At 38.4% G+C, this 16,107-nt stretch overlaps 1 protein-coding gene across 2 annotated transcripts; it reads right to left on the bottom strand.

The window, feature by feature from the left end:
• Positions 1–91: 91 nt before the first annotated feature.
• cers6 (ceramide synthase 6) lies at positions 92–14,361 on the bottom strand (the record flags this gene model as incomplete). 2 transcript variants are annotated; one of them, XM_079231213.1, is made up of 11 exons in its annotated part: positions 92–253; positions 574–597; positions 727–883; positions 2,031–2,137; positions 2,412–2,540; positions 4,903–4,995; positions 5,123–5,173; positions 7,108–7,165; positions 12,716–12,846; positions 12,953–13,058; positions 14,192–14,361. In XM_079231213.1, the coding sequence occupies 11 exons, from the start codon at positions 14,359–14,361 to the stop codon at positions 92–94; spliced, it is 1,188 nt and encodes a 395-aa protein (XP_079087339.1). The 2 variants fall into 2 exon arrangements, with proteins under 2 accessions (XP_079087339.1, XP_079087340.1); XM_079231214.1 differs by lacking the exon at positions 574–597.
• Between the last annotated feature and the right edge of the window lie 1,746 nt (positions 14,362–16,107).

Here is a 16,107-nt window from a genome sequence, read left to right as displayed (position 1 = left end):
CGCACACACGCACGCACACAAATGCGCACACACACACTCACGCACACACACAGACTGATGGATGGTGTCTGTAGCGTGGCTCCCTTGTTAGTCAGTGTTCGTCGGGATACGGGGCCCCTGTCAGGTAGCCGTTGGTCCCGTGGTTTTTGTTGGTCCCGTTAGTGGTGCTGCTGCTGTGGTGCTTGTGATTGGGCGGGGGGCTGTCATCCTCATCCGAGCCGGATTCGATGTCGCTGCGGTCATCTTTTGACACCTGCATTGAGAGGGATGGTTGGAGATTACATTTTTCTCGTTAAAATTCTTCTCTGGGTCATTATCTTTGGCAGCCATATGAGTGGCGGTGACACAAATGGGCTTTTGTGTGACGAGCCGGGAGCTGTTCTGCCAATCAATATCAGAAAACAGGTTGAAAAAGCCTTACGATATCTGCAGAGACCTCTGAAAATAAAATGAAGGTAAGGCTCATTGACATCATGATGAATGCAAATGATTACATGGCTGCTAGAGACATGAAATTAAACTAAGCACACAGTACACCACTTGATTGAAATGGTGCCCTTTAAGGCTACTTACATGCAACGGATTCCATTTTCCCACCTTGAAGGATGTTGGTTAGCATACATAGAGGATAGAAAGGGAAAGTCAAAAGTGGCTATTCACAACACTCCACAGTATCCACATGTACTAGCAGCTAAACACCCTATTATGCTGAGTGTGGTGACTCACCTTTCCTTTGGAGATGGCTCGGCACGCGGTCTTCACTATGAGGTAGGACCAGAAGGAGTGAAGAAGCTGCAGCAGGATCAGAAGAAGGTTGAAGACCCACCAAGATGGATAGGGCCCTACGATCTCCCAACTCTCAAAGAAGGTGGTATTTAATATCCTTCCAAAACAGAAGGAGAGGGAGATAAGTACCGTGACAAAAAAAACGTGAAAAAAACAAGGAGGCAAAGCACTGTTTTATTGTGGGGGGATTCTTGTTTGTCCTGAGGAACAGGTTGACCAAACCGGTGAAAAGAAAAGAGGCAGGCTCTGCTCCAGCTCTTTGTTTTTCATAAAACATATGCCCTTCAATGATGTATTTGTAGCACAAACAGATGTGTTTTCTTTGAAAAAGCATTTTGGTTATAGTCCAATATATGTACACTGGATGAATCTTAATGCATTTAAAATTGCATAACATGTAATTTAAACAGAGGAGAAAAAGCAGTTGCTTGGCTTCACATAACATGAGATCAAAATTTCAAGAAAATTCCTCTGTGAATCATCCTCCAGATACTGAAGCCATGGCAACAGCTTTACAGTAATGACAACTTTACAACTGATGTGGTGTCGGGTCATTACATTACAGTGAAACAAAGGCAGAGAGCCTAAACAGTTTACAAGCTGTCTTACAAGGCTGTACAGACTATGTTGTTCACAAATGCTTTCTTCAGAATAGCCCTAATTATTAAAGACTGCAAGAAGACTGCTGTACGTGCTCTCAAGGACTACAATTGATTTGTTGTAACTTGGGCAAATATCACCAGGAAGGGTCCGTATAATTGGTTACAACTTGAAATGCTGATTAAATGCAATATAGCAACCTCAAAATAATAAAAAAGATCTTTGTGGGTAAAGAAAACCTTTGATGTTTTCACAATCAGATGAAACGCTAAATGCTGTTTTCAATGACAAAGCGATAACCTGAACATAGTGCTTTTCATTTGTTGATTTGTTTATCTTGGAAAGGTTAAAGCTCCTGTATACATAGTAACTATTACTTAACAAGAAAATTCACAGAGATGTGTCTGAACTACAAATCGTTGTGGAGAAAGTCATAAAAAAAGATCTGAGATCTTCATGGCATTGGCGTGCATTTTCAGGGATGTTCTGTCAAAAATGTGCAGAGCATCGAAGGCATCTGTTACTTCAGGTTGTATAGCCTTTGGCGGTCTGCATGTAATGTATTATATACAAACACTACTTCAGTTAAGTCGGCTTTTAGATGGACGCTAACTATGGGAGATAACTAAGAGAATAACACTTACCAGACAGGATAAACCCCCAGCCTGGAACTTATGAAGAGAATTGCAAACATTGCAAACAGGAGGTTGCACAATATCTGACATTTGGCATAGTTGGCCATCTTGGCAGCCTTGATAGAAAAAAAGAAACAATCATTAATCTGATCATACTAGCAACTACTTGAAATATCTTTGTTTCCAACAAAGAGTGCATTCAACATGCACTGTGTCTGTATGATACCATCTGACATCATTTTTATAACGCAAGACGGTAGTTAAATTTAGATAAAGATGGATAGCTGAGCCTGTTAACTCCAAACACTCCACCCACACACACCCAACCATCTTCGCCTCCCTTCGTCAATCTTTCCATCCGCAGCCTTTTATTCTCTCCCCCATCCTCACCTCTATCAGCACGTCGGCTGCGTCGTGGAGGCACATGACCAGAGTTCCCACTCGTGCCATGTTGTTCACGTAGGAAAAGGTGATGAGAGAGATTGTTGCAACATGGTGCAGGAACATGATCAGGAAGTCCTGGGGACACAGTTGCCAAGGAAATGTCTCACAACTATGGGAAAGTACTGCCTCACGGTGGTTTGAGTCACTGCATGAGGTACATGCTCAAAGCATGTAATACAGTACAGACACCATGGAGTCAAAGGGACACGGCTGCTGTGTACACACACAATAGCTTTGTGTCTTTGCAGTAATGCATAACGTTTTGTAATAATTCTGTATTTTAAAAACGCCCCAACTGACGACTGAATATATGGAACTACTGTGTCCTATTTTCAAAACTGCCATTATTCATGGTATTGAAGTGTGCTTAGTAGCTGCCTATGTGATTCATGTGTGGATCAACATCACCTCCGTCTTGGTGAGCTGTGCACGTCATATGCCATTGTGATTGGCAAAGCTTTTGAAAAGATATACAAAGTTATGACAAGGCAATCATTAATCATCACTACACGAACAAAGAGCATGTACGCCGTCGATGTCCAAGCACTCATGCACATTGATCCAATTGTGTGGTTGAAATATGTGTTCATCTAATGATTTTATTGGTTTATTTTGCGTCAAACTGTAATATAGCAAAACATATGTTTAAAAGCAGTATTGTTAGGAGATTTAAAATTCTTTACTTAACATACTATTACAAGTAAATTTGCTGCATTGAAAATCTTACATAAGGAAAAAGAAGACACAGAGTTACACCATCAATCCTCGGAGGTAAATTACATTGTTTCATTCCTCACATAGGCCCAAAATACACACTAAAATCTTAATTTATCGTTACTTTATCTGACATCCATGGTCACTAGTTTGAAGTAACTAGGGATATATGTCAAATAAATAGTATTGGAGTGAAAAGTATATATTCCCCTCTTAACTGTGGTAGAATAGAAGTATAAAATGGCTCAAGCAAAGTACTGTACTAAATGTTACATTCCACCACTGTTTGAAAACGATGACGTCTCTGTGAAATCAAAATCAAGCAGGGAAAAAGATCATCTCAGCCTTAACATGATGTAAAACAATTACATTACTGTAGCTGAAATTAAAGTGAAGATATATGACAGTTTGGTTTTGGTCCTGTCTGCTGGGTGGAGCCATTAGGTTTGAGAACCTCCAGGTGACTAACAGACAAGTGGCATGGGGAAACATTCCTCAAGCAAATCTGAAGAAATGACTCAGCTCAAAGCAACCAGAACCAGTCCAAAATGAAGACAGCATGAGAATGAAGATGAGAAGGAAGAGTAACGATGCAAGATATAGAATGAAAGCAAGGCAAGAGAGAGAGTGTGCGGGGAGAACATACTGGAATTGGCAGGGGATGCAGAGGACCTCCTCAGTGTAGTACTGTGCATGAAAAAACTGAAAGGAGAAACAAAAACAGACAACATGCCAACAGTCAACAAAGAGATGACAGAGTGAGGGCATACACAGCATGGATTCATGGGGGCTGCTGTGAGAGCAGTGTGCAGTGGGATGGACTGGAGAAAGGAGTAAGATCATGGCTGGATAGCATGCAAATGATACTGAATGAACCAAGAGTGGAGCCATTCTCACAACAAAAAAGAAGAAGATGAAAGTGGGTTGAAGAATGGTTGCACAAGCTGATCTCAGTTCTTACAAACCAGTTCTTACCAAGTTGGATCTTTTAAACTGTATTTATAGTACAATGTGCATAATGTGTATGCCGTATAAGCTTATATTCTCGTTTGAAATTATGAATGTAAAGTGAATGTCACCTGCAGCGGCATGCTGGACATACGTTCAAATGGTTAATATGTGAAAGAAAGCATTGCTATCAATGACATGTAAATATGTGTGATATGGTATGTGTGTTGATTGTGGAGTATGCATGAATGTAGTGTAAAACTAGACATTTATCTGATTGCTATTGCTATCATGAATGAATCAATGAATTTTTGTCTGATATAATTATTTATATAAATTAGTATTGTCCAACACCGTCATAGAACAGATTATAAAAGTACAATCATTTTTCTATCGTGCTGTGATTACACAAAAGCTTCCACAATATAAAACAAAAACAAACTACACCAATAGATGGGGAAAGTTAAAGGTTTGACAGAGACAATTTCTGAATGTTTGAAAAAGTGTTAATCTTTTTTGCCCTTGCAGTATTTTGAAATTTCACACATCAGTGAGAATACACTGAGGCAGAAAACAAATGATCACAAGCAAATAGACTAAACATTATAGAGTAATGGCAGTAAGAAATTAATTGTTAGGTAAATATAATGTCTTTTCTGTGACATAACTACTTACAGTGGCATAAACAGAACAGAAAGTGACTAAAAGTGTCACTTTTTAAAAAACATTGGAGATTTGTGATGTATATCTTGGTGTGACTTGCAGTCACTCTTACCTTCCTCCTGATGTCTGTGAATTGGGAAAAGAGTAAGGACAGGTAGAAAGACAGCTCCAGTATATAGTAATAATGGATGTCCACAGTCAGCGGCTGCATAAACACATAAAGCAAAAAGGTTAAAATAAGTATTTTGAGAAGTAGCTAGTTTGGGAATGCAAGTCATCTTGTTGCATTGTGGTTACTGAAGATGGGTGCATATAAATTCTATAACTTGTACCTGGTAAGGGTAGTTGTACCAGCACTCTTTTGTGTTCCAAAGCCATGGAGTCTGCAGAAAACGAAATTAGTAACTTAAAAATCAATACTTTTAACCAATATATAGATATGTATATACTGTGTAAACTCAGGGGACAACGTTGACTGTGTAGTTAGATCCCTGACAAATCTCATATGTTGTATTTGAATAAAACCTAGCAAGATCAAGCTCCATTAACTATAATATGAATGCAGTGTTATCCTGCTCCCACACATACAGTTGGAGTTCAATTCAATATGTAATTTCAGATCTAACACATGAATATCAATGTACATTTTGAATGAAAATGAATAATTCCCTTGATGGATTCTGAATGGAATAAAAAGGAAGCTGAATTACAAACGAACCAAAAGAGGTTCATCCCCATCCCCTATGTAAGAGTAAAGACTTAATGGTATCAGTATGACACAATAAATGGTAACTGTGGTAACATAACAATGTTTTATAAGCAAACAGTGACCCATCACTGTGACTGACACTGTGAGTTTATTTCTCCCGATGTTAATAAATCCCACAGAGACTGCAGCCTGCAGCAGGAATTGCCGGGGAATTAACTATTTTGCTTCGTCTTGCAACTCTTGACTTCGACAGATTTCATGAATATATGAATGAAATATATGAATATATCTCAGTCACTTGGCTGGCACATTGGACAAAATGATCACAATTTCTAAACTTCCTCATGTGTGGTTTAAACTTTACAAACAAGGAGAGATGTTATACTGAGAGTGCTTGAATGCGGTAATCTCCTAATCCCTTGGATTTTTCACGCTATCATCCGAGAGATTACAACGACACGTTGGTAACATTATCGATTTTCATAAACCAAGTGAACATTGGCGCAGCGTTTGAAAGGCAAAAGATGCATTTGAAAAGAAAACATTCAGAAAGAAAAATGTTGAGTTGGCATTATGTTTGTTAGAAACGTTAGCATACATGTGGCTAACGTTAGCCACCTAAGCTAATCTTTTTGCTAGCTCAGTGTCTTAGAAACAAAACATGAGTAAACATTTGATAAACGTACAGTAACGTTACTGTCATTGTGCTCTACACACACACACACACACACACACACACACACACACACACACACACACACACACACACACACACACAATAGTTTATTTATATTTACATGTAAATGTAGCTAAAGCATGCTTTTGTAGAAGGCTAATTGAAGCATTATGTGGTGTTAACAGCCCAATGAGAGCCTGGAAGCAGGCCAATCGCAATATTATTAAGATATACAAATATATATATATGTATATATATATATATATATATATATATATATATATATATATATATATATATATATATATATACATATATATATATACATATATATATATATATATTACTTAAAACGCAGCGTTTTTAAGTCTCTCTGAAGATGCATTCTTAATGTATGTAACATTTACAAATAAACAGTCAACAAGTAACTATAGTCATCACAACAGTCATTATTTTACAAGCAGGCATTTTAAGTAACGTTGACCTAACCATTGCAATTGAACTCAGGGATAGCACAAATTATTTTTTCCAGCAGCAGACAAACACGATTAAAAGAAACACTAATCATCAGTCACTGAGTCCTACATCATTGTGTAAAAGAGATTACATATTTAATCGCAGCATTATTTAGTACTGTTAATATTTTGATCAACTACTCCCCCTTTCCTTGTAAGATCCATTATTAATGAACCCTGTTTGCGCTCGGCTTTATTACCAATAGCCCTCATAAAATTAGTCCCTTATCTCAGAACATCAATTTTACTAGCCAGTCTCATGACGCACTAACTATGCCAGAAACCACAAGATTTTCATGTTTCCCATGTATTTCCAAATGTGCTGTAGAAAATGGATTCAACGCTCAGTGACTCATACTAACTTTTAACAGTCATAACAGCCAGCTGGTGCTTATTTTGTCTCGAAGGAAAACTTACCTTTTTAAGGAAACGCACTCCATAGGTAAATATGTATAGATAGAATGTGAATCTCCACCTGAAAGACACAAATAAAGAAAAACAATTATATAAAGCTTAAAATGCTCAACCTTTGTCTCGATTACATTTTGTGTACATGACTTTTGCAATCTTAACTTTAAGTTTTTGGTCATGAGGGTAGTGTTTTTTAGTAGTCCATAAGCTAAATGGGAAGGAACCCTACAAGGAAAGTTTTTTTTTTTCCTTTCTCTTTTCCACTTTGATTTTTTAGAGTTAATTAAAGAGAACAGCACAGTGTTTTAATATGCTAAGACCAATTTGTAGAGAATAATATAGCTGCATCACATCTTGAAGGCACATCATTAAATCCCAAATATGAACAATACCAAGAGATGTGTGATGAACACAACTGGTTCTGTATACTACTTATGTAGTGTTGTCCTTAGGTGTAGCACACTGTGGCTCTCATGCCTTTCATCCACAATTTGAAGTGGTGTGAGCCTCTCTTACTTCCCACATCTGTAGTCAGGGGTGAGTGACTGAAAATGGGACATCACTGACTTCACATTGGTGAGTTCTGGGGGCAAAGACAAGACACTCACTCTGTCCCAGATCATCTTGACATGCGTTGTGTTTTTTATGGCCCTGCACATGATTTACAGTAGCTACAGTAGTAGTTACCCAACACAATGGTGGGGAAAGTGGTCATGAGGTCTGAGCTGAAAGACAGAGAAGAAACTGACACTTCACTGATCCCCTTGCTGAGCAGGGAGGTGTGCATAATATACCCAATTTAAAGCAGTCAGCAACTGGGAGAAAGGATTTAAGGCTGGTCAGCTAGCAAGTGGCATCAGACAAAACCATTTATGTGTTTGTAGCAGGAACAAAAGCACATTTGATTGACAGAACCCCTATAGTGCATTATTGAGTTGTCAGAGCATTTCACAAATCTGTAAGTGATTAGATTAAATGTTTTACCCCCCCAAGTGGAGCATATATTCTAGGATATATATCACATAAACGTCTGAATTCAATGCAATAACTTCATGAAGTAAAACATACAGAAGAGGCACAAAACAAGCATGATTTCTGTGACATGGAAGAAAACATCAGCTGATGACTTTCATGGCTGTGACAAGCTGTATAACCTCATGTCAGACAAGGTTTTGCATACTTCGGAGGTTTCGCCGTGCGGTTGTTCTATCGGACCTCATGTCAAACACCTCATGTTTGACCTCATGTCAAACACATCCCAATTTGCCTCCACAGCCTCCAAACACAACATGACACGAACACTCAAAACGAGAGCAGGACAAACCAGTTTCTCAGTGCACACATCCATCAGAGAGTCGTTTGATGTTCTTTTAAGATAGTGAGTGTAATTCCTGAATTAATGCTAATATTAACTGCTTTTCGTGCTTGATCAACAGAATTGTAAAACCAAATTAATTGGACAAGTCTACCTGGCACACAGTTAAGATTGTTGCTTGGCAACTTGTTCATCAAGCCTGCAAGAGTCTTTTTCAAGTCCTCTTGAATCACTGCTATATACATATGTACAATCACAATGCTCGCAACTGCTTCCACAGAATAGTCTATATTTTCTCTATTAGCATTTTTTTTCAGATACAGTGTTGATAAAGATTGGTTGAGGGAAAATTTAAATAGTATGCATTTAATCATCATAGAGTGAGCTGCTGTTTATTTTCTGCACATGATGTAGCGGAAACTTGCCAATTACTTATTTTAATTCATTAGTGCTGGGTTGTAACTGTGGTTAACAGATCATGTTTATGCGTTATGATGAACTTGTCCTGTAAACAACTTACAAATTATAGGTTATATGACTCAATAAGAGAATGCTTATGCCATGTGTTATACTACATAATGCCATCCTTTTATAATAGCTTGATTATACATGAATGAATCATTCACAATATCCAATGAGACAGTGGGTTTGAAACTAGGCCAGAACAGTGATCACTATTAAATCAAAAATACCTGTTTGGACAAAGAATTGCTTTAAGGAAAGGAAAAATTATAGGGGGACCAATTGTGATTTGATCCAAAAACGTAATAATGAGGCTGGCTTTATTCTTAATAAAATAATAAAAAGGAGGTCATGCTGGCTAATTCCATGTCACTTCTTGGTAGTCTGAGCACCAGCTGGTTGCATTTGGATGGTTCAACATAACAATTAGTCATAAAGCTCATGCTTTGATCAAGATTCAGTTGCATAAAAGCCTTGATATATTCCCTTTGTTAAATCAGCAGTAACACCTCCTTTCCACTTCAGGCAGTAATAGCTGTCCCTACCACTTTTGTGTATTTGTGTAATTTGGTTTATATACAAGACCTGATTTCAAACTGTGCAAATTAAAAAGTGTTTATAAACAGCTAGTGTGGTACTAGAAGACTGCACCTAATTAAAGGATAAAATATGGGTGTGGCTTTCCTCTCTCAAGAACACATGCCAATGGCTCATCTCTTAGCTGTCTTAAGCATCATAGCATTTGCTGAGTACAAACTTGCTAATTACTTGTTGGCTTGGTGTCCACTGAGCTGCTTCTGGGGAGGTATGTTGGTTTAAAGGAATGACAATCATACACCAACATATTGAGAAAAGGAAGATCCAGTAATGAGGTTATTAGAAATCTCAGCTGATATTTAACGCATGTTTCCGTTTTTTAGAATCAACTGGAAAATTGAATTTTGTATATGATGAAAGTAAAGACGAGGAATGGCAAATTAAGAGATTGCAGCAATAGGGCAATAATTGTAATTTTTTTTATATACATTTGGTAAAACTATGAAATTAGGCATAGCATTTACCACCCTAACAGCAAGGATTAGAACTTTTTTTTTTTTTTACATTTTAGGAAATATGCTTATTCACTGTTTTGCCGAGAGTTAGATGAGGAGATCGACCACTCTCGTGTCTGTGTGTTCAATATGAAGCTACAGCCAGCAGTCGGTTAGCGTAGCTTAGTACAAAGAAGATAAAACTGGAGAGAATGGCTTGACCCAAAGGTATAAAATACACATAACAGCGTTGCTAAAGCTCACTAACACAACATATTTTGCTTGTTTAAACTATACTAAAAAATAAGTGTTTTTGAGGGGTTATGTGCTGGATTATTTCTTGGCTTTCTGTGTCGTGACTTTCTGAAGTCTCAGCTGATTGCGTGGCAACCTCACAGTGATGACAACACTGCAGGCAGTGAAACAGTCCAAGAAACAGCCTGGGATGTAACAACATGTACGGTGTCAATTAGCTTTGGAGATGCTGTTAAATGTATTACCTCGTATTACCTCGGGCAGACAAAGCTAACGGTTCAGCCCTGTTTCCAGTCTTTGTGCTAAGCTAAGCTAAGTGGCTAATGATGGTAGCTTCATATTCATTGTACAGACATGAACGTTGTTACCAATCGTCTCATCTAACTCTTGGCAAACAGGGAATACATGTAAAACTATTCCTGAAAAGATCCATCATAGGAACTATAACTAAAAACTAAACATTAATCAAAAACTATTCCCTTTTATCATACATCAAATATTAACTGAAGCCAAAGATAGGCACTACAGCTTAAAAATAGAGTATTTCTGTGACAAGATTTTAGATTACTAAATATATTTCTGTCTTTATATCTTTAGAAAGTAAAAATAGTTTAATTTTTTTGCTTCTGATCATTTCTTTGTTCTCAGTGAAAGCAGAGAAAGGATGAAGATGAGATCAGACAGGAGGGGCTACTGAGGACATCAACGCATGCTCCTTCCTCAGCCCTAAGCAAGGAGAACTGACTTGAGGAGGGACTCTGGTAAAACATTTAGTCTCATAGTAAGGCTTTACATATAATTCATAATAACGTAATAACGTCTGCCACTGTGGTGAAACACTACTACTGGTTCTAGTGACTTCTTTCCATTCCATTGTTTCTGAAATCACTTCTTTAAAGATTTCAGCAGCTCTTGTTAAAAAAAAAGAGAGGTTACTGTAGGGTTATGCAGCAAAAAAACAATACAAAATCAATATATGAACTTGTTGGAATGTTTATTTGCTGTATATCTCAGAAAAATAGAGGCAGTAACAATAGCTGGTAAACAAACTCTATGAGGAGTCTCCATTATTTCCAGACCAAATGTGTTTGCTACATACTCTCTGTTTGCAGAATGGAAAGAATAGACAACAGATCAGCCGTCCTGACGACTGAGGGACAAAGAATGCTATCAGTCTGCAACAGCTGTGCATGAAGCCCTAATTAAAGCACAATCACTGCTGGAAGGACCAACTCTGGCCCCGTTGGGATAGTTGCACTGTAAGCAACTGAAACAGACAACCTAGCCAAACTATTGCAAATCCCAACATTGTCTCTGCAGTCAGTTATGCTGCACGCAGCTTTGATACCGTTGTTGCTGAAACATACTGAATTCCAGCGTACACTCAAAAAAGCTCACACACATATTACAGAGGAGGACAAACTCAGGCTCTTCTGGTGTGTAAGACTGTAATTGGAATCCAGTGGTTTTATCAGCGAGCAGGGTTCTCCTGAGTGAACAGCAGCCTCAGGCAGAGTAGAGGATGTGAGGCTCCCCGTGTCTCAAACCGACAGATCGACTCTTCTGGTGTCAGACATGACTCTGCTCTGACAGCCCCACTCGTTTGTTGGCCCTTAACATCACACTGCTAAGTAACTACAATCTCCCTGATGGCAAATGTTCTACTGCAGATTAGCCAGTTCTCCGTTATAGCCTGAGTGGGTTTGTTGTTTTGAACTGGGACACATTTCAATATTATCCAAATATCGTAAACAACATTCAAGTTACGATACGCCATGAAAGATACAAGAACGGTTCACCAAAACTGAAGCACCATCAGAATGGCTGTTAAAGGACTAAACCAGAATTTATGTTTCTGTTAGTTCATAGAGCTGAAACGATTAGTAGATTGATCGGTTAGTCAATCGTCATAAAATGAATCAGCCAGTTTGATAACTTATTTATTTTTTCTGTCGTTTTTCCAGCAAAAAAGGCCAAACATTCCCGATTCCGGTTACTCAAACATGAGGACTTGCTGCTTTTCTCTTTTTTGTAACATTGTGAACTGAATATCTTTGGGTTTTGAACTGTTTGTGACACAAACTAAGCAATATAGAGACGTCACTCAGGAATTGTAATGGCCATTTTAACACAAATTTTCCACATTTTGTTGTTATCGCCCCCAAAGGTCACCTTTACATTACTGTCACCAATGACATTAAGTAAAATATGCTGTTTTTGTCAATATGTGCTTTGAAGCAGCTGTAGCGTTTATATTCATTTCCATACAATATGAAAATTAACTTGCAGAAACATGAAACGGCACTAACCATCATGCCTGCTTTTATTACTACTGTCACATTATGAAAAAGTGATAAAGCATTGCAGCCTGTTAAAATCAGTTTTCCTTGCAACTGTTACCAACAATAAAATAAGAATACAAACGACAACAGTAAAGCTACTTTGATCTTCACTACCTCAGGCAAGTTAAAAGTCTGTGCAAGTTTATATCCACTAACTTGCTTGCAGCTACGTGAGGGTACTGTGTGCCGTTAAAAGGGATTTGGCTTACATGCTTTCACAGAATCGGGCAAGAGTGCTGGGCTTCTCCTGGTTTCGACGTTGTCTGAACCAGCGTTGGATGGTCCGCACATCCCAGTCGAGCTGCTTGGACAGGCCCTCCAATCTCTTCTCATCTGGGTGCTGGCAACACAAGATAAACATTCCATGTTAGTTTTCATTGTGGCCCAAATGTCACAAGATCAAGCATTAAAAATAATGAAAATAATGAAGAGAACACATGCTCCACCTTGGTTATAGCAGTGAAAACCTTCTCCAGGATAGCGTTGGGTTGGGCTTTTTGTGGCCCGTTGGTTTGGATCTTCAGGCCCATGGCACATGGTCTTGCTATAAACCTGCAATAAAAATATCATAATACACTTCTATATCAACACATAGACATTCTCTTTGAGGTTAATTGAATGTGAATTGTTCATATTTAATGATGGAGACACCATGCAATCAACAGGAAGCTCATGCATATCCATGAATTATTTCTGCCGGCTCTCAGTTCTTCTTTTACTCTACTGGGACACGACAATGTTTGGACCACAAGTAGTCTTCCACAGGTTGTCTTGAGGAAGACAATTTTCAGTTGTAACAGTGACATTTCCATGTTGAATAAATGAATAATTGGGACACAGCGGTGTGAGGATATAATATTTGTTTTGCCAATTTGTCACAAAGCATCTGGCATTATAATCCACTTTACAAAGTATGTGCAGTCTGCTAATTTCTGCTTGCATCTGGTATAACACATTAATTACACTTAACTCAAAGTTATTAACTGTGTAAATTAACAATGTACAATAAATATATTAATCTCATGGATTTAACACTTTTAAATCAAATACCAGGGCTGTTTCCGGCTCGGTTTCTGATTATCCTCACTTTATTTGAACACACTATATTTGCAGAGGTAAATACTGAACATGAGTGAGGAGTTTATTTGGGGAAATGGAAGGCCTCACTCACTACTCCCTCAAGAGATTTCTGACCCACATATGCACGCATTGTTGTGACTAGCATGCCTCTGTGCTTTACTGCATGCTGATGATTGTACAATACTAGTCATAGATAAGACGATGCAACATGCACCATATCATAACTGGAGCAGTACGGTTCAAACAGACCACCCGGACCAGTTAAAAGAGCCCGTGTCCAGCACGGGTCTTTGTAGAGATTGTGGAGGGAGGGGGGTTTGAGTTGAGAGGACAGGAGCTGGGTTTGGGCAGGTATGGCAACTTGGCTACACTGAGTGCGACAGATGCATCAAATGCAGACAACGCGTGATGCTGCAGGCCTGCAGAAAGTACGATGATCAACCGTGGTGATTTGTGGGCTAACCAGATAAGATGCCATTGTTTAGATAACACACTGACAAACGTGGACATTCGGGGTGTGCTGCATCCTTCGCCCGGAGCGTTTCATCCACACAACAAACCCGGATCGCAGCCACCTGGAGTATACCGCATGTGCTCGGACTCACCTTTCGAAAACCAGCCGGATCATAAAGATGCAGAATGCTAAAGGACACGCCAGATAGAGGTCCTCCGCTTGCGGGAACGTCGCTTCATCTGTGTTTTTTAAGTCAGCCCAGGTTACATTGTGCGGGAGCCAGAACCTCTCGTTCCAAAACCACGCCAAAATACCGGCCATCTCTCCCTGCAGCAGACACCGTGACCGGGGGGGAAAGAGAAATCGATGGCCCGCTGTATCCCGGAGGTCTCTCGCCGGCGATCTGACCGTGCAGACAGGCTGATGTTGAGATATATATCCGCTCGAGATCGCCGTCCGTCCGCTTCCCCCTCAGCTATTCCAGTGTCGGGAAGTAGACTCAATCAGCTCCTCCGCGAGTGATTGGTGCGTTGAAATGTCATGCAACACAGTCTGCGTACGTTATGCCGGCTTCTCAACAAGGTACATCATGTCTGCATCGCACCTTTTGAATACCACTACCGTTTCCTTATGAAATGACTTTTTTTGTTTTGTTTCGTGTATTTCGATAGTTTTTCCACATCTTGCTGTTAGATTATCGTAGGAAAACCCACAATGACCATCCGACCATGTCTCCTTTGATTCATTATTATTACCAAACTCAAACTAAACGTTTTTTATTTTTTTATTTGAGTAAAACTGACATTTAAACGCAATTTATATTAACGCTTTAAAAATGTGCTTCACACAAGACCAGACTGCACCATCTTGGCAAACTACGCCACCTACTGGCGGTTTAATAGCCTGTAGTTGACCTCCAGGAAGTAGAATTCAATAAATCATGTGACCTAGTAAAAGGATACAATAAGAAACAAAGAAAAGAGAGGACATTAAGGCCCGATTGTGTAATTACAAACATATATTACTGGCAACGCATGCCGTTACAGTTCTCATGGTCTTTTTAAAGCATACAATAAAAATAAAAATAATATGTTTGTCTTTTTTTCTGGCTTGTTGGATTAACTGTATTTCAATGTATTTTGCCGTTTGTTATTGTCAATTTATGAAATTGTACATATTAAATAAAAGAAATTAAATTAACGTGTGACCTAGTATTATGATGTTTTGTATAAGTGAAAGAAAACCAATGTTTTGTTTTATAAGCATTCCTTTTAGCGTGGGTCACCTACAAACTATTTTTGTGTATGAATGTATTTAGAGGCTGCAGTTTGTGTTGCTCTTGGATTATATTGAATTATACAGAGAGGTGTAATATATTGTCCAACTATTTATATCAATGAGAAACGTATTCCAATATAAGGCAATTCACCAAAACTACATACTCCAGAATTACCTAGAAGTTTAGTCAACACAGCCTTCAACAGTTTTAACAAAAACTGAATATCGTAACTTCATGAAGGTATAGGATTCATTGCATAGTTGCTACATTAAACTGCATTACATTTAGCTTGGTGCAAACTGGCAACTCAGTGTATATACCAAATATGTTCCATGAGCACAGTACAAAACATAAGCATTAGAAGACACAATATACATGATTTTTTAAAATGTTTTATATATGCTGCATGCCTCACATAATACAGAATACTAATTTGCCTAAATGTTAATGTGAGTGAGTGTTATAATAAATACTATCATAATATATGACTTTCTGCTACCTGGAATATTTAAATCATCTGGAGTATAATTGTTGAAACATTACATATAACATTTCAAAATACATATTCATATTCTAATCGATCAAAAATATTAATTGTATGTATATTTTCCTCTCTAATAATGCATTTCTATTCAGGTATATGCTCTCATCTCCAGTATGGAGCAGTGGTCATCATCATACACTACTGGACAATATATAAAGAGTGCGTGGCGCCATCTACTGGCCAGTGTCAACAACGTCTCTTGCGGTCTTGACTACATGTGACATTATGAAATCGTCACACATCC

Source organism: Taurulus bubalis (assembly GCF_910589615.1).
Source record: "Taurulus bubalis genome assembly, chromosome: 15".
In the NCBI taxonomy this organism is placed as follows: domain Eukaryota; kingdom Metazoa; phylum Chordata; class Actinopteri; order Perciformes; family Cottidae; genus Taurulus; species Taurulus bubalis.
Note: the sequence above shows the minus strand (reverse complement) of the source record. Positions and strands in the feature narration are given on the sequence as shown.